General features: G+C 43.0%; 1 protein-coding gene across 2 annotated transcripts in view; it reads left to right on the top strand.

The window, feature by feature from the left end:
• The window catches only part of Cep152 (centrosomal protein 152), a 65552-nt gene that overhangs the window by 28650 nt on the left and 17411 nt on the right, over positions 1-19491 (top strand). Inside the window, exons 13-20 of one of the 2 annotated variants that reach the window (XM_041678930.1) lie at positions 3950-4148; positions 9970-10089; positions 10647-10756; positions 11456-11584; positions 11697-11823; positions 13514-13657; positions 15843-16124; positions 18030-18161. In XM_041678930.1, the coding sequence (XP_041534864.1) occupies positions 3950-4148; positions 9970-10089; positions 10647-10756; positions 11456-11584; positions 11697-11823; positions 13514-13657; positions 15843-16124; positions 18030-18161 (1243 nt within the window). The remainder of the gene's footprint in view (positions 1-3949; positions 4149-9969; positions 10090-10646; positions 10757-11455; positions 11585-11696; positions 11824-13513; positions 13658-15842; positions 16125-18029; positions 18162-19491) is intronic. The other variant, XM_041678931.1, reaches the window with a different exon arrangement.

The following is a 19491-nucleotide window of genomic DNA, read 5'->3' as shown; positions in this document are numbered from 1 at the left end:
ACGTTTTAAAGCATTTTGATCCTCAGTTTTGTGACAATGTTGGCCTTACTGGAGCACAGAAAGGTGAGTCACTTGGCTCAGGTTGTCAATGGTGCCACCAGGACTTGAATTAAAAAATCTTCAGGCCTCATGTAGTCTCCTGTTTGTTCATATTTACATGATAGTCAAGCCTTTTTACTTTAAACTTCGTTCTTCTTTGTTTCTCTTTATTGACAATTAAGGATATAGTTCACTCAGAAATAGTTTTCTCCAGGTCGTATTACTTTTCAGTTTGTACTGTGGTTGGCCTTGGAGCTGAGTGATGAGCACATGCGTGTTGAACCCTTTCAATAGACATACTTCATCTTTATCCATTAAAACAAATTCTGTCTTTTGTACCTTTTGGTTTTTGTTTTGTTCCTTGAGGTAGGATATTGCTGTGTATCCCAGGTTGGCCTCAAATGTACAATCTTGCCCTGGACTCCCAAGTACTGGGGTTTTTGACATTGCACTACCATGCCCAGCTACTCTTGTAATTTCTATTTACATAACTTCATTGCCACGATGTAGTAATTCTAATGTACATTCCTCTATTTAATAGGTCAAGGCATTTCATCATTTCTATGAAGAAATGGCTGACCCACGCAGTTGGGAAAGTAGAGGACGTAACTGAATTGGAGTGGGTAGTGTTATGCCTGCATCATGAGCCCCCCAGAGAGCACCAGGAGTCCAAGTTCATGTGCAAGAGCACAGAGCCTTTGTTGCAAGCTCCAGCTCGGGCTGTCCGTCTGTCCTGACACAGTGGTTGGATTAGGGAGAGGCCTGAGCTCGGTTTGAGGCAGGGTTTTTAAGGAGTAAAGGATGGGGCGGGTGGATTCTGGATTCAGATGGGGGTTGAGCTCCTGATGGCCTGGAGTGGGGCAACAGGAGTCTTGTCAAACAGGGATTAGTACTGGTGTTGCTGTAAGGAAATTGGCAGCCTATACACAAGTTAAGTAGGCTATTCTTAATGTTCTAGAGCATGTAGTACTTGTTTGTCTCTATTCTTATTGGTCCTCCGCAGGGTACAGTTTGTGCTTTTCCTGGTTATTGTAAGGGTGAGGCCTAGTCCCAGTATTGTTAGTCCACAGCCTGTCATGGCTGCAGTAATGTTATGTTAGGCCTCTTCAGGTAGCTGGTGAGAGCTCTGGAAGTCATCAATAAATACATTGTCCAGAGGACATCATCTCTCACTAATGGTTGATAGTTGATCTACCGTCTTTGATAAGCAGTCTCATGTCAAATTTCAAGGACATAGGAGAGAAGAAATTGGTGCTTTTCTTCCAGTGACCTGATTGTCGAATTAAAGGAGGCTCTTCCCTGTGTGATTACCCTTTTTCTTGAGCTGCTTCCAAATCACTGACCCAGGTATCAGTGGCTCCCAGCTTTTACTACCACTCCCACCCCCCCCTTCTGCTACTGCCTAGTAAAGTTGAAGGGTTTAGCTCAATGTTTTATTTTATAGTAATCTGTACACAGCTTGCAGACGCTTCCTCTCTCCATTATTATAGTTGGCTGCAAAGCTCAAATAATAAACATTTAACAAGTGGAATGCCGTTTTCCTTTGGTCTTCTCAGCACACTTCATAAGGGACTGCAGTCTATTTGGGTTTCAGGGAACCCCCGTTACCATAGGGTGTCGTGAGTCTTAGGCAGAATGGTCACTATTCTGACTTTTTTCCTTTTGAAGAAGGGAAGAAAATTATTATTATTATTACTATTTTATTTTTTTCAAGACAGGGTTTCTCTGTGTAGCCCTGGATGTCCTGGAACTCACTTTGTAGACCAGACTGGCCTCAGATTCAGAGATGGACCTGCCTATGCTTCCCCAGTGCTGGGATTAAAGGCGTGCGCCACCACCGCCTGGCGAGAAAATTATTACAGGCACCTCTCTGCTCTCTGATTTGACCTCCTCTGGGAGCACAGAGTGCTATTTCAGTGGCCTGCTTTCAGTCAGAAGAGGAACTGTGGAGGCCTCATTTGCTTGCTGAGTGAACGGAGGGCTCATAGTTCACCTCATCATGTATCAGAGAACTTTGTGTGTATTTTGTTTCTTACAAAGCTTTACCTGTTATAGTTATAATTTCCATTTCTACAGAAGTGGGAATTATTTAAATAGGTGAGGTTTTAGATATGAAAACATGTACATAAAATATATGTATATTGTTACAATAAGTACATATATAATATATTCTTCCTCAGGAGTTCCATTTATATTGTTAAAAATAAATCTACCTAGTGATTTGTGCATTCTCTCTTTACACATTTACAATATTCTAACATTTAGAAGATCTGAAAACTTTAAATTTCAGGAGTAAAAACTTTAATTCAGATACCACTATTTCTTTTTTAGATAGTTTTTTCTTTTTAGAAGATTTTAGAAATAGAGATGTATATTTTACACAGTTCAGTATACTCAGCTCCCATGTTCCCTATTAACAATTTGTTAAAATTAATGAACCAGTATATTTACATTGTCACTAATGTCTGAGATTTACTTGGCGTCCTTAGTATTTACCCAGTTTTAGAGTACAAAGTAGCCACTATGAAACTGTTTAGAAACTTATCTTCATCTCTAAAAAAATGGTACTTCAATTAATTGAGAATTTCAAACTTGCATATAATGTATTTTGATCATATCTGTCTTCCCTACTCCTCCCCTCTGTGCTTCCTAGATCCATTCCAACTTGATGCTCTGTTTCTTGTTTTCATTTATTTATTTATTTTATTAAGTAAGCCACGGAGTCCAGTCTGTGCTGGCCATAAGCTCATGGGTGTAGGACTGTCCACTGAGGCACTGGTGTTCCAGGGCCCGTGCATGCCCTGAAAGGAAACTGACTCTCCCTCCCCAAAAGTCATCAGCCATGAGCAGCTCCTCAGCTGAGAGTGGGGACCTAGGAAGCACCCCTCTTCTTCCTGCTTCAGGGTGACTGGCTTGCTCGCGGATAGGTCGTGTCCAGGCAGCCACAGCTGCTGAGAGTCCTCGAGGGCAGTGGCTCTCCCGTGCCACCAACACACACTAATAAAATGATTAGAAAAGATTGGACTCTCATTCTAGGCTTTATGCTTACAGAAAATAGAGTTGAGTTTAAAGGCTGGAATACAGCTCAGCAGCAGAACGCTGGCTTAGCATGTGCGAGGCCACTGGGTTTGGTTCTCATTACAGGAGAGAGAGAGAGAGAGAGAGAGAGAGAGAGGGAGAGAGAGGAGTTTAGATTAGATTAGCATGGCTTTTGTTTCAGTTTTCTGATTGCTTGGATTCTGCCCAGCCTTACAGACAGTAGCTGGTTAGGATAGCTGAGGTGTAATATTTTTTTTCCTCCTCAATATCCATATTGCCTCATTGAATATTAGCATCCCACATACCCAAAATCACAAGTGTGAGCTGTGTCTGAGTTAAACTGCTTGTGTCTAGGCAGAAAGACTAAGTAGGGAGAGTGTTTTCTGAGAAACGAACCTATTTTTGTGCAAAGAAGATGTCCTTATGTATGACAGAATTCCAATTTATTTATTTTTGATTTATGTGTGTTAGTGTTCTGCCTGTGTGTTTGTATGTGCACCACTTAACCTTGAAGGCTGGAAGAGGGCATAAGATCCCCTGAAGCTGGAGTTAGTTGTGAGCCACCAAGTGTTGAGGATCGATTCAGGTCTTCCGAAGAGCATCAGATACTCGTAACCACCACGCCATCTCTCCAGCCCCCAAGTTCCAAATCCTTTAGCAGAGCTGGGATGTAGCTCAGTGTTAGAATACTTGTCTAGCATGTCTGAGGCGCCAGAAAACAAAGAAACAAAATGGTAAAAATACAACTGGTTCAAGATGCTGTGACAGTCAAGGCATACAAAACATGATTGCCATGTGGTTAGGGTTTACAGAATAACTGTGTTTGATTTGTTATGTGGTTTAATCCTAAAACTGACCATTTTCCCATCAGCACTGCACAGCAAGATGCCCCAAACGAAAAGCTTTCGAAGGATGAGGTTATCCTGAAGTTGAAAACCCAAGTTCAGCGCTTGCTGACCAGCAACTCCGTGAAGCGTCATCTGGTGTCTCAACTACAGAGCGATCTCAAAGAGTGCCGTGGGACAGTTGATGCTCTCCAGCAAGCGAAGGACGGAAACACAGGCATGGAGGTGAGGTGCATGGAGCCTGTATGGTTCAGAAGTCTCTTTGAAACATGCAGTAAAGAGAGCCTTTATGCTTTGTAGTTAAGTTCTTGGTTTCCGGGGGTTCCTTTGATTCTTGAAGTAAAGCTTACAGAAAAAAGCCACTTGAAAGGGTATGTTTGCTTGTTCTTGGCACCTATGAATAAGATGCCAATTAGGTTAAATTCTTTGTTCACGAATGAAAGGTGTACTGTAGGTGGAGGCTGCTAGTTTGTTCCTGACCACCCAGGCCCGAATACTCACATAGAAACTGTATTAATTGCAACATTGCTTGGCCAATGACTCTAGCGTATTCTTAGCTAGCTCTTACATCTTGAATTAACCCATTTATATTGTTTTGTATTTTACCATGAGGCTCGTGGCCTACTGATAAAGTTCTGACTGGCAGCTTGCGTCTTTCTCCCTTCATGTCTCCCTGACTCCGCCTACTGTTCTCTATCTCTGCTTGGAATTCCTTCCTTGCTCTATTCTGCCATGTAATAGACCCAAGCAACTTCTTTATTCCTTAACCAATAAAAGCAACACATATACAGGAGGACTTCCCACATCAGACTACTACATAAAGGGGCATGTGCATGTTGTCGGTTGGCTTGAACCACCAGTGCTTTACAGCCCCGTTAGTAATTGTGTCCAGTGAGATCCCCCAGTGGTTCTCAACCTTCCTAGCGCTACGACCCTCTAATACAGTTCTCATTGGCTGACGCCCAGCCACAAAATTATTTTCATTGCTACTTCATAACTAATCTTGCTACTGTTATGAATCATAATGTAAATTTCCATGTTTTCTGATGGCCTTAGCCAACTCCTGTGAAAGGGTCTGCCCCCGAATACTGAGATTGTAGGAGTGTGCTACCATAGCCTGCTTCAGCCAGTGTCTGTGGAGATGAGGAGAAATGGAGGCAGGTGTCTGTGGAGATGAGGAGAAATGGAGGCAGGTGCCTGTGGAGATGAGGAGAAATGGAGGCAGGTGTCTGTGGAGATGAGGAGAAATGGAGGCAGGTGCCTGTGGAGATGAGGAGAAATGGAGGCAGGTGTCTGTGGAGATGAGGAGAAATGGAGGCAGGTGCCTGTGGAGATGAGGAGAAATGGAGGCAGGGATCTGTGGCCCAGTTGAGGTTTCACAGTCAGTCTTAAGAAAATTGGAGTTACAGGATATGACTGATGGGGGGGGTCAGTGTGATTGCTGAAAGCTCCTGTCACCAGGTCTCCTCATCTCACAAATGCGCTGTCTTTACTGCCAAGAAAACTAATGCGGGAATGAATTGATAATTAAGAAAAGAAAGAGAGCAGAGCAGTGGTGGCACACGCCTTTAATCCCAGCACTTGGGAGGCAGAGGCAGGTGGATCTTTGTGAGTTTGAGGCCAGCCTGGGCTACAGAGTGAAGTCCAGGGCAGGATTGAAAGCTGTATAATGAAACCCTAAAAAAACCCAAAAAAATAAAAAAACAATATGAAAGAAAAGAGTGGAACATTGAAAAGAATGTAGGGAGTATATTCCTTTTCTCCTGAAGGGAAATAATTTTTAACCTGTCTGTTGCTTTTTTTATCTTCTGGTTCTTATGCCAGGAGTCCTGTTCATTAAAAAATCCTGTCAAAGTACGAGAGATGTTCTAAGGTGTCGATTACTGGGACTTAAATAAAAAAATGGCTGCCCCATGGCATTGTGCCACCGTTGCACGCGTGGGTGTCTTTTGCCAATCAGTACTGTCGTTTACAGTGTCAGTAACTGAGGGAGACTGCTCACTGATTTTTCTTTTTCCCTCACCAGCATCCTGCATAGTACCTTGTGGTACTATAAAAGTCAACAGGTTGGTTTGTTTTGTTAAACCTTCAAGTTTGCGCTGTGTGTGTTCTTGATCCCCTTTGAGTTGCATGGAGTCTTCTTCCCCAGATCTTTATAACAGAACCTCACTGAGTCTGTACAGTTAGAGAGCATGATTGGGGGAGAGAGAAAATAGTTTAGTTAATCTTTTTTTTTCTAGTTTAACTTTTTATTGATTCTTTGTGAACCCACTTTTTATTCCTTGTGATTCCACATCGTGCATCTCTCAATCCCGCTCATTTCCCATCCCCCTCACCCATCCTTTTCCTCTGCAACCTTTCCCCCAAGATAAAACAAAATAAATTTGTTTTGTTTTGTTTTGAGACAGGGTTTCTCTATGTAATAGTCCTGACTATCCTGGAACTCACTCTGTAGGCCAAGCTGGCCTCAAACTTACTGAGATCTGCCTGCCTCTGCCTCCTGAGTGCTGGGATTAAAGGTGTGCACCATTGCCTAGCAACAAAATAAAATTTAAAAGGAAAGAAAAAGAAAAGAAAAAGAAAAAAAATCTCGTCATGGAAGCCGCAGTGTGACCCAGTGAGTCAGGCACACAGTCAGTACAGCCTTCAGTCCATACATCCCCACTCCCGAGTGTTCATGGAAAGGAGTCACTGGTCTGATTTGAGGCCTCTGGCTTCTGCTCCACCATGGACTGGGCTCTCACTGGGATTCCTCTTGTATATCCTGTTGTCCTGCATCTTGCTGGTTATTCATTTCTGTTTTTGAAAAGCTGTTGTATGTAGGATTTTGTGGGATTCACAAATAATTGAAGTATAAGGTGCACATTAATATTTAAAAGGCAGTTTGGCTATGTGGAACCACATAAATTGTAGCACTTTGGGACATCTACAATTAAAGAAATTGTTTCTATTAAAAATTTAGCTGGATGTGGTGGTGAATACCTTTAGTCCAAGCACTTTGGAGTCAGATGAACTCTATGAGTTCCAGGACAGCCAGAGCTGCACAGGGAGACCTTGTCTCAAATAAAACAACCAAAGCATACTGTTATGGGCATTTCTAAGCTAATACATGATAGAGCTTAGGAGACTGTTCAGATACAGCAGTAGCAGTGTGTGAGAGTAGACCAGATGTGCTGTTCATTTCACTTAATCACTGGGTGATTAAGACTGAAGTTGTAAGGTTAGAGAGATGGCTCTGTGGCCAAGGGTGTGCAGTTGCTTTTGTAGAGGATCCAAGTTTGGTTCCCAGCACTCTTGGGCAGCTTCATGGGATCTGATGGTCTCTTGTAGGCTCCTTGGGTATTGCATTCATGGGCACATACTGATTATATATATTAGTATTTATATGTTTTATATAGAGAACTTTATATGTTACATATGCGTGTATATACATATATGTATTAAAGATAGAATTGTAACGTTCTTAGAAAAACCATATTGACCTACCAACAGTCAGAGTCCATATTCTGAATCTTTGTAAACATAAAACACTGAACACAGAAAGCGTTTTGTGACTGATCCCCAATACATTTCTTTTGTGTGTGTTGATGTGGGTGTTCACATTTGTCAGTGACTTTTGAGGGATCAGCTGTGATATAGAAGACATCTATACCATCCTTGGCAAGAAACAAAAGTGTATTTTAGCTTGTGGTAAAGGGATAGGACTCCGCGTGGTGGAGAAGGCACAGCGGTGGGAGAAGTGACGTGGCTGGTCATGACCTGTTGGATGCTTGCACTCACCTGACTTCCTTTTCCTTCCTTTTAATTCATTCCCAGTCTGTAATCTGTGAGATCTTTTCACCTACATTAAGGGTGGATCTCCTTTCCTCTCCAGTTAAGCTCCTTGGAAATGCCCTCACAGGTGTCTAGAGTTGTGTCTCCTAGGTGATTCTCAGTACTTTGATGTTAATGATCCAGATTAACAATCATCATTCCAGCCTTTCTCAACTTGATACCCAGCACATCAGTTTTAATCATAACATCCCACCTCTGATGCACACTTAACTCTTTAACTCAGACACAGTGAGGAATAGGAGGTTCCTCTGTAATAATCTCTAACAGTTACACTTGTTTTTCCCCTATCTGCCATGTCTGTAACTTTCAATTTGCTCACACTCCTTTGTTATAGGAGGCTACTAGTTAGTTCCCAGCTGCTCAGCCCCAAAATAATCACACAGAAACAATATTATTTGCAATACCATTTGGCCAATTGCTTAAGTGTATTTCTGGCTAACTCTTATATCCTAAACTAGCCCATCTCCATTAATCTGTGTCTTGCCACATGGCAGTGGCTTACCAGGTAAAGTTCCAGTGTCCGTCTCCGGCGGGGCTCCATGGTTTCTCCTGATTTTGCCTTCTTTCTCCCAACATTCAGTTCAGTCTTCCCTGCCTAGCTCTACTCTATCCTATCACAGGCCAAAGGCAGTTTCTTTATTAACCAGTGGTATTCATAGCATACAGAGGGAAATCCCACATCACTCCTTTTCCTACCAAATTACATTTTTAGTATCTTTCTGCTTTGCCTACTCTCTGACTGGATACTTGAATGAGAGCAGAGCCGAGCAGTGAGTGTGCCCGCACCTCGGCTCAGATACTAGAAAGTCTTAATCTCTTCCCTAGAACAAATTTGTCCATTGCATTGAAACTTAGCCTCACTCAGATTCTCAGGGTGCTGCTGCAGAATGCAGCTGGGTTCTTTTCTAGAATGTTACATGAATGGCCTTTGTCCAGTTGCCAACTGAAACCCAGAGAGCCAGACTTCACTGTCTAAATTCCTTTTAGCCTCCTAGTCTTCCCACGCTTCTACCAGAATTGTCTAATGGCTCTGCTGCAGCATCTCATCATTTCTCTAGCTCACAGGTCCACAATCTCTGAAATTCCTTTAGCAAACTAGTTTAAAAAGTCTGTTAGTCACATGGTCATGCAGTCAGGGCAGCGGTGCCCCTGTTTGGAGCAATCTGTGTTCCGTTTCTAATGACTGTGTCCAGATCATGGGATAGATTTCAGATACTTTGATGAACTAAGTGGATGTGCTGATTTCCCTTTAGAGAATAAGGAACTTACAGATATGGAAACGTTCAGATGGAAGGGGACACGCAGTTACATAAACAAAGAGTTTCCACTGTGGTGGCAACACAGAATGCAGGTGAAAGAACTGTTAGCTTTCCCTTTCCCCCAGTTCAGTAGCCGAAGATAACTGCTGATGTTGTAGGTCAAGGGAATTTGCGCTCATTCCTGTACCGTCTAGCAGCATGTCTATTCTTATGTCTTGTCTAGAAAATAATATATTAAAGTATATCATGATCTTAAAAACAGTGCCTACTAAGTAAAGTATATATGTGAAGTAATGCTAGTTAAAAGTACGTAATAGAATATGTTAATCCTATTGAGTAAAATGTAACAAAAATGGACTTTTGCCTAATTTCAAAATAATCTTCTCCTGAGATCCATGTTACTAACTATAGTGTGTGAAGCCAACAGGCAGTGGGGCAGTGCCTGGGAGGCTCTGCTTTCAGCTGGTCACCACCAGTCAGGAGGCACAACTGCATCTCTTGTCTCTTACAAAGAATTTTTTATTTCTTAGCATTCGTGCTAGAAGCCTAGCCTGAATTTAGTGAATAACACTAGAAAATACCAAAATGAGGGAAACTGTCTCCAAAGTAACTGATTAGCACTCTCAGAAGATGCCGTAGGTTTGAAAGTTAGTGCAGAGCTATTATAGCCGGGAGGAGATGGGAAGATTAAATGTAGTGTGGCATCGATTTAATCTTGGTGCAGAAAGGGCATTAGAGGGAAGTGGGGGCGTTGATATGGAGTCTGTAGAATGGTTGATTGCATGCCCACGTTAGCTTTCTGCTTTGATGATTGTGATTGTATCTGGGAAAGAAGATGAAGAAAAAGACCTGGGAGTCATTGTTCTAGTCAGACATCTTTTCCCTGAGTGAAATTACTTCAAAATGTATAACTTTATTTTATTTTTAAACTTAAAACCTTTTAAAACTCTCAGGCTAAAACAGATACCTCTGGAGGAACAGCTGATCAGTTTCGGCTTGATTCTTCTGAGACAATTAGAGAAGACATTGTGCGACTGAAAAGTGAAGTTCAAGTCTTACAGCAGCAGAACCAGGTGAATAAGTGTCGCGACTGTCAGTGGGACTTCCCATGGCCTTACTAAATGCACAGGGAGTGCAGGCTCCTGTAGCAGACATGGGCCATGTGGGTTAGTGGACATGCTTTGGGAAGTTCTTGTGGTTCTGGCTGTGTCCCTTATTGGTGCTTTGGGTAGTAAGTACCTTTATTGGAAGGTTGAGTGGTTCCTATTTCATGTGGTAATGCACCCAGCGAGCAATAGCCAGCTCTCGACCAAAATGTACAACTTTTTTTATTTTGATGAGGATTATTGAATTCAAAGGCTTACTTTAAGGTATCAATCAATTAGCTTAATACTTCTCTGGTTAAATAGTTCCATTTGGTGCATCTTAAAACAAATACAGTATATTAATGTTTACTCCTATTAGAATGCTAATTACTACAGAAATATGTCTATCTTACTTAGATGTGAAGATAATTTTGTAGACTAGAGAGAGAGATTCTATCAGATAACGGTATACGGCTGTGGGTATTATGTTAGACTGATCATTACAGGTGGTGTTTCTTTTCTGTCATCCTTTGTTCTGTGTCTAGCAACTTAAAGAAGCTGAAGAAAAACTGAGAAGTACAAATCAAGACTTGTGTAACCAGATGAGACAGATGGTCCAGGACTTTGACCATGATAAGCAGGAAGCTGTGGATAGGTGAGACATGTTGGTGCCTTGCTTTTATCTCCTGGCTTTCCTCCTGGATAGCCCAGTCTTCTACCCTGGCAGCCCCTCTCCCGAAATGGAGTGAACTGTCCCTGTGGAAATTAGATTGACAGAGGTCAGCCCCTCCTTCCCAGATTATAATGTGGAACACCAAGGCAGAGTTATGTGGTGGGCTGACCCTAGCTGCACTTCACTGAACTAGTAGAGCCGCTTCTAGAGGCCTCTGGGAAACCAAATACCAAGTTACACATATGCAAACAGACCTTTGGAAGATGACTTGTAAGTTGGCTACTGCCTGGTATCTGTGTAGTAAACATGTGTGTTTTGAATTCAGGGGCTATTTCTCAGTTATTTCAGTTAAACAGTTACTTCTTAATAAACACCAGTCTCCAACATAGATTAACTATTCTGTTTGAAGTGGTAGGATATAGTCTAACACCTAAATCCAGTTTCCTCTAGAAACATGATGAAAGGAATGTTTGAAGATTCCTGTAAGGCCAGTGGATTTAAATGAGCTGCTCTTGGTTTTGGTTGGGGGAAAGCAGTCTGACCTAATTATAATTTGCATTAGTGAAAACAAGGGGGAAGGAAGGCAGGCAGGAGGGCAGGAAGGAAGGCAGACAGGAAGGAAGGAAGACCAGTTCATCCTGTCCCTGGTGCTACATGGCTTTAGTTCCCCTCTCTTGCTAGGTGTGAAAGAACTTATCAGCAGCACCACGAAGCCATGAAGGCTCAGATCCGAGAGAGTCTTTTAGCAAAGCATGCTGTGGAGAAGCAGCATCTCCTTGAGGTCTATGAGGGGACGCAGTCACAGCTCAGGTAAGAAGAGGCCTCACTGCCTGTTTGCTCCAAAATTTGGAGTCGTATGTGTGTGCACTCACACTTATGCGTGTATGCACACCTGCCTACTTGCTGGTTCTGTGTCTCCAAGGTCTGACCTGGATAAGATGAACAAGGAGATGGCTTCCGTGCAGGAGTGTTACCTGGAAGTGTGCAGAGAGAAGGACGAGCTAGAATCTGCTCTCAGGAAGACCATGGAAAAGGCTCAGGAGCAGAGGGTAGGCGTCTCCCATGTCCTCTCAGGCCTCATCATTTCCACAAAGTGTGGGAACGGTGTTCATAGAGGCTTTTTATTTGATTATATCAAACTATTGTGGCTCACAGAATTAAAAAATACTGAAATTGTTATTAAAACCTTTGTAGAAGGGTGACTAGATGAGGGAAGAGGATGTTTCTTTATAAAAATTAATTGTAATTTATGGTTTATTTTACTATTTTTAATTATGTCTTTGTCTCTATGTGTGTTGTGCACATGAGTATAGTTGTCACAGGCCGGAGAGAGTGTTGATTGTCTGGGCTGGAGTTACAGACTGTTATAAACTGTCCAGCATGGGTTCTAGGAACCAAACCTGCTTCTTTGCAAGAGCAGGTTGTACTTGTAACCACTGAGCCATCTCTCCAGCCACACCTTTATAGACTTATTCTGGGAGACAGAGCACTCTGGATCAGCTCGCCCCCCATGGCACCTCCATTTTCTTGTGTTTACTGCCTGTGCCTACCCAGGAGATCCTGCATAGCTTATGGGTGCTGCACAGTGTGCCTTCAGCGGCTGTGAACATTGTACTGTGTGCTGTCAGCAGCTGTGAACATTGCACAGTGTGACATTAGCATCTGTGAGCGCCGCACAGTGTGCCTTCAGCGGCTGTGAACATTGCACAGTGTGCCTTCAGCATCTGTGAACATTGCACAGTGTGCCGTGAGCATCTGTGAGCCTGCACAGTGTGCTGTGAGCATCTGTGAGCCTGCACAGTGTGCTGTCAGCATCTGTGAACATTGCACAGAGTACTATTAGCTGCTTTCCCAGTACACCTGTTGCACTCAGAGTAGGCATTTGCCATTTTATTGTCTTGGGAAGGAAAGGAGTTTGAGTCATCTCTTGACAAGGAAAGTGAGGCTCTGAATAAGGCTGTGTATCTCCACTGGCTTCTTGGGAGCTGGAGAAAGAGCAGTGGGTTCTTTATCTGACCCGTCTTGCTGCTACTGCCCTTGCTGCGTGTCCAGGAGTGCCCCCATGTTAAGCAGTGGTCAGCTCTGTCCTCTGGAGATGGAGATCTGACTCTGGTTTGCTTGGACCAGCCTGTGGACCACAGTTTGAAAGCTACCTGCTTCAAGGCTAGAAACTAGGTACAGATACTAAATATTCTGCCCAGATGTTTTTGAATATGATATCTTAAAGCAAGGTATTGCCATCACTTTTGTGGGGAAGGCAGTCGTGAGCAGATGGGGTGTTCATTTCGTGTAGTATTTTGGCCATGTTTCAGTAGAGCCGCATGACGGAAAACATGCCATGAGTGTTATGTCACTCAGTGGAAAACAAATTTTTAAAGGGAGTCAGTGTTGGCTACAGAGGAGTTACAAAGGATTTAAAGTTATTTAAAAATTGAGAACTTAGCTTTTAGTGATTTTATAAAAATAAAAATAGGGAGAGAAACATTGATATGAGTGTTAAGTAGGGAGCTTGGTCTGGAGACAGAATTTATAGAATGTGCAGGACCAAGATCCATGCCACATGCACTGTTCTGTTTTCCACAAAGACAGAGTGTCATACTGTTGCCCAGGTTGGCTTTGAACCTGTGGTGAAGCCAGGGATGACTCTGACCTCCTGATCCTGCCTCCGCCATGCCCACGCTGAAGCATTTTTAATGTGGCGACAGAGATGCCGAGATACTAACTTGAGTTTCTTTACAGAGACAGCTTTTAGAAGACAGAGAAGAATATGTAAGCAAACTGAAGTTAGAACTTGAAGAAAAGTACCAAGAAACTCTTAAGACAGAAAAACAGAACTGGCTGAAAGAGCAAGAAGCCCGTGTTAAAGAGCAGGTTGAGAAAGAGGTGACGTCACTGGGACAGCTGAAGAAAGGGGCTGGGTCAAAGTTTCTTCTGGTCACCCTGCTTATTAATTTATTTATTTTTCCCAGCCCTGGCTGGCCTGGAACTTGCCATGTAGAACAGCCTGGCCTTGCGCTCACAGCCATCTCTGCCTGTCTTTGCCTCTTGAGTGCTGGGATTAGAGGAATGAGACACCACGCCTGACTTCTGGTCACTATATGTATGATAACTGTAGGCCATTCTTCCTGAACACGTGACTTGTAATTAATTAGCAAGCATGCAGATGCCATCTGTTCTGTCTCAGAATCTGGCTGCTAGAACACATCATACCACTTTGACTTTTCAAAATTATTCCATGATCTTTATCCAAATTCAGGATATATATATATTTTGGATATTTCTTTGATTCCTAGAAATGAAACTGTGGTCTAATTTCCTATTATGAGATGGCTCTAATAAGTCTCCGTCAGTGTCTCTAACTATGTAGTTATAGACATAAATGATTCATGCATTGGATCAGAAGAAAAGTGATGGGCAGGCTCAGCAAGCCAGAACTTAATTTATTTAATTACAAAATGTAGTGTGTTACTTAGGCCACTTTCAAGTAAGTATAAGAACATCCTTATGGCTTCTCTGCTCACCCCTCCCCCATCCCATTAGTCCTTGATTTTCTTGACAGTTTTACTTGTCCTTTCATGTTCCTATATATACTTGGTTTTATGTATCTTTGTGAAATCTGTAGCCCCTCAATGAGGGATGAAGTGTTTATCTGAGACTTACTTTGCTGGGTGTCATCATCTTCAGCTGTCTCTGCTTTCTTACCGTCCTGTGACTTGGTGATTCTTTATGACTGAAGGACATTCGATTGTGTGTAACTTGCATTCTCTGTTAGTTGTCCTGTCGCTGACATCTAGGTTGGTTCTATACTTAGCTGTCATATGCAGCAAGGCAGTAAACATTGCTATGTGAGTGTCTCTGCCATATGCTGACTTTTGGATAAACACCCAGTAGTAGTGTGGGTGCACCTTTTTGTGGCTTTACTTTCAGTTTTGGAGGAACCTGCATCCTGGCTTCCTCAGGGGCTGGACTGGGTTAGCCTTCCTGCCAGCAGTGTGCAGGCTCCCTCATGCCTGCGTATTTGCAGCATGGTCTGCCTGTCTTCTTCCCTGTCTCTTCTGACCTCTTTTTGAGACCAGGCCTCACTTTGTAGCCCGATACTTGCTATGTAGACCAGGCTAGCCTTGGACTCAGAGAGATCCATCAGTCTCTGCCTTCTAAGGACCGGGATGGGATTAAAGGTGTGCACCACCATGTCTGGCTGGTTTCCTAGAAATTTAAGGACCAGAGTATGATCTTAAACACTAAGAAATAAAAAATCAGGCAGAATTCTAGCTTGTTTAAGATTCTGTCATAGATCTGACATAGAGCTTGCTATTCTGGTAGTGTAGTAGCCAGAATTACTTTTAGAACTCCAGGTAGTCAGCAGATGGGACAGGCAAAAGAGGAAAGACCATTTTGCTACTTTATAGCTTTGCATAAGACTGATTAGACCCACCCACGGCGTTGCTGGGCATGGAGAACTCATGGAGAGGTTCTATCCATGCCGCTCCCTCTAACTTAGTTTATACTGAGTAAGGTTTCAGGGGGTTCAACTCGGTGAGACTGTCACTTGGACCATTCAACTTCAACTTGTTCATTAGATTTCCTCAGTGCTTGCTTTGATGTGAAACTCTGTAGTTAGCAGCAAACAAGTCTGAGTTGTTGTGGCATCCCTACAGCGGCGGAATCAGAACTTCTTGCCAACTCACCCTGAGGTGGTCTGCCCTTAATACTTATTGTTAAGTCTTCATGTGAATTCTGTTTTTAGCGAAAGCCAAAGAGGAATGTATTTTTGTTGAGTGACCTTCTAACCCTCATATAATAATTAAAAGAGTATTTATCAGGCGTGTCCAGTGACTCCTGCAGGACCCATGTGCCCAATATGCAGAACTTTAAATTTACCTAAAACATGAGATTATTTGTGTGATTATAGACATGAGCTTTATAGATGGCAACACTGTATCACAGTGTCAGAAGGCCACCGCCCCTCAAAGGTTTTATACACCTGTAGTTGTCTTTCTTGAGTAACCTTTAATTCTAGTTTTTACTTTATTGAGTACTTTTCTTCTCATATTCCTCCTAAAAACAGAACATACAAAAACTTGTTCAACAGCTGGAAAAGGAGTGGCAGGCCAAACTGAATCAGAATATAAAGGCTCTGAGAAAGACAACTTCAGACTGTGGCAGTCAGACCGACCAGGGCGGCCCTCCTGATGCCCTTCCTATGGCGGAAGCAGCAGTCCTGACAGAGGAGCAGGCTCGCAAGGCCCAGTGGGAGTTAGAGCAGGAGAAGGAGATGGCTGTCAAGGAAGCTTTGAGGAAGCTGGAAGTTGAGTTGGAGCTCAAGCACTGTGAGAGCATTACACAACAGGTGAACGGCGCTCAGAGCGGTGAAGTGTGGGGCTTGTGGTCAATGAAAATCCAGGAGATGCCGCCCTCCTTCGACCTGGACTGTGGCTTTATACATTTTAAATGTTTTAGTGTTCCTAGAATGGAATAGATACTGCAGCGTCTCTCAAGCCTCCTTCATTTCTAAAACTCTTTCTCTGTTCTTTGAGTTTTCAAAGTGCTTCCTGAAATCTAAGTGTTAGGATGCCGGAGGGTGTGTGTGTGTGTGTGTGTGTGTGTGTGTTGTGTGGTGCTTGTTTTAACATTCAAATGAAAAGTTAAGAATCTTTCACATCGAGTTTTATAGAAAATATTCCACTAAAGTATTTTTAAGATCTTAACAGCATTGGTATTAAAAGTCTATGTTGAACTGAGTTGAGTTGGCAGGTGTGCCCCATAGCGGAGCTTTGTAATTCCCATCAATGACCAAAAAGTGGTGCCATTGCCTTTCGCTTGAAGCATTCACAGCCTGGCTTTGGTGAAAACATTTCAAAGCGAGACTGTGTGGAGGAAAGTGTTGCTCATGTTATCAGAGTAGAGATGACCTAATCTCTGTATCTAGGTGAGCTGGTGCAGTGTTCTCCTGGAGAGCTGCCCTGTTTGTGTGTGAGAGATCAGAGTGCAAAAGGCAGGAAATGTCTTAAAAACCTATTATATGTTTTATTTTAATAAGAAGCCATCTGGCCTGGTGATGTAGACTGGTAACAGCATGCATTCCCAGCACTAGAAAGCCCTCATTTCAGTCCCAGTACTAAAAGAGGAAAAACCAAAAACAGTAACTGAAGTAAGGTATTTAAATATCCTTAGCTTTTGATAAATACTTGGCTATATATATATATATATATATATATATATATGCATTATTCTGCGTGTTATTTTAGGATATCTTATAATCAGGAACATAGGCAAATGAACATGTGACATATCAATGACACCTTCCATCAGCTAAAGTGTCCTGAAATGGAACTGGTATTGCACTTGAAGAGGCAGGAGGATTACCAAAATTTCCAGGCCAGCGTGGTCTACATAGTGAGTGCCAGACCATCCTGGTCTACAAAGGGAGTCCCAGGCCCCCAATCTTCTGAAGTCTTTACTACGGTTAAAAGAACGTTTCTTAGAGAAGTGTTTAAGAGTGCTTCTCAGTATATATGAGATTTTAGATCAGATGAAGAAAGGTAAGGAAAGCTAGCACGATATGGAGTAAATGTCTCCAGAAGACATAAATTTCTGTGGGAACTCTTATCTTCTTGCTCTAGGTGAACCAGCTGGAGTTTCTGTGCGTGTGCAGTTAGTACTGTCACGGGAAGCTGTTTGTGTCAGCGCTGCATTGCCATGTGTATATCTGTGTTAGGAAGAAGAAGTGCAATAAGCTCTGTTCATGTAATTGCTGACGGGTTATCACCCCTCACCTGTAAAGCTCATCACGCCTGAGTTCTTGTCTGCATCTGAAGGGTTATGTGCATTCTTATGTCCAAATTCATTCTTGACAGCAGCAATCTGTGCTTGCATGAGGCATGTCTGTGTATGTACTCATAGGGTGTGTTGGTCAAGCAGGAGCGAGGAGGTGGTGAGTATAATGATTGACAGGTGGCACTAGGTGACCCTTTGGCGTACTTTAGTTTTTCTACCAGGATAAATAGAACTTTGTTGGAAATGATTGATAGTACTTTGTATGACGCTTCTGATGGCTGCATTGCTCATCAGATACAGATTCCCACTTCCCCTTTGCAGGGGACAGGATATGAATTTAGAAAGAAGGATTGCTGTTTCCTGTTTGGTATGAAGTCAGTGTGGTTGTAAAGCAGGGAGACACAATGTAAAACATGTGTGAGGTCATAGTTTCTGAAGCTTTACCCTTGCTATGCCTCTCTCCTGTCATCTCCTGTAGGTGGAAACAGCTGTGCAGAATGCCCGCAGTCGCTGGCTACAGGAGCTGCCCAAGCTTGCAGAGTACAAGGCGCTGCTGAGAACCCAGCAGCAGGAGTGGGCGGAGCAGCAGGAACTGGCCATGGCGCAGAGGGTGAGTGCTATGCGATTCTGTCCATAGCCTCCCACCTCCACCCTGGAATGTACGTCTGCTCTTGGCGTTCAGCCTAAGCAGGTGGAATCTGCTCTTGTCTCACTGGAGGTGAAGGCTGTGATCTCAGCACCTTGAGTCTCTCATCATCCGAGAGATGACTGCACTTAGAAATTAACCCCGTTTTATTATTTATTACGGACTGTTTTGTTGTGATTGAGAACAGTTCTCTGCTCCCTGTTATTATTTCATGTGTGTGAAGATTTCCTGAACTGTCTGTAGTCTTGGAGCCTGTTCACTTTGAAAATACCCAGCTCTCTAGAGAGTTCATGCTCTTCCAAAGAAAAATTCAGGTGTGCACCCCCCCCCCCCATTTAATTTAGTCAAAAAGCAAGCAAGCGGAAAATAACTTTAAAGTTTGGCACAGTAATTCTAAAATTTATTTTGAAAAATAAAGGGCTAGCCTTTTTCCCACTGTTCTGAAAAAGGTGTTGTAGTCCACACTGCAGAATGTGTTTGAAGGCAAAAACTGCCTTGCATCACAGCAACACACTATACAAGACAAACTTGAGGGATAGGCCCAAATTTGAGTAAATGTTTAGCAGATTGTTTCACTGCCAGAGAACGAAGAATGGATTGGTTGCTCCATGGTGCAAAGTCTTGTGGCAACCCAGTAACACTTTGGGGAAAGTAGTTTTACCCAGCTGTGTGTCACAATAAAATTTTGGTTGATAGCGTTAAACTTTTGAAAGATGACACTGTGCTGGGACTTGCCTGTAACCCAGCCCCTTGAGGTCTGATGCTCAAGGTCATCTTTTGCTACAGAGAATTTGAGGCTAGCCTGGGATACATGAGACTTTGTCTCAAATAAACAAATAGTAACCTTTCAATATTTTCTTACTATAATAGTAAGTATATGAATATTTCTTATTTTTGTGTGTCTGAAGTAACTCAAAGTAAGTATCTCAGAGGGAGAGAGAAGAGGAAACAGTATGAGACTCGGCAGTCAGAAAATCATAGTTGGGTAAGACCACAAGGTCTCCAAGAATACAGAGGCATTTACAACCCTGGCACTCGGGAGGCTGAGGCAGGAGGATTCCACTGCCTCGGTGGGCAAAGTGCTTGCTGTGCAAGCATGAGGTTCTGGATTTGGACCCTCAGAGCCCACAGAAAGCCATTCGTGTGCACCTGGGCCTGGCTGAAGATGGCAGGAGCAAGGGGGATTGCTGACCAGCCATTCTGGTGGAACAACAAGCTTCAGGGGTAGTGAGAAACTCTGAAATGTGAGCCGGAGCATGAGGGGAGGGAGTCCTGGTGTCGGCCTCTGGCACAT

This window comes from Microtus oregoni, unplaced genomic scaffold (genome assembly GCF_018167655.1).
Source record: "Microtus oregoni isolate MIOR12 unplaced genomic scaffold, Mior012 000031F_ref0000149, whole genome shotgun sequence".
NCBI classification, from domain to species: Eukaryota; Metazoa; Chordata; class Mammalia; order Rodentia; family Cricetidae; genus Microtus; species Microtus oregoni.
Note: the sequence above shows the minus strand (reverse complement) of the source record. Positions and strands in the feature narration are given on the sequence as shown.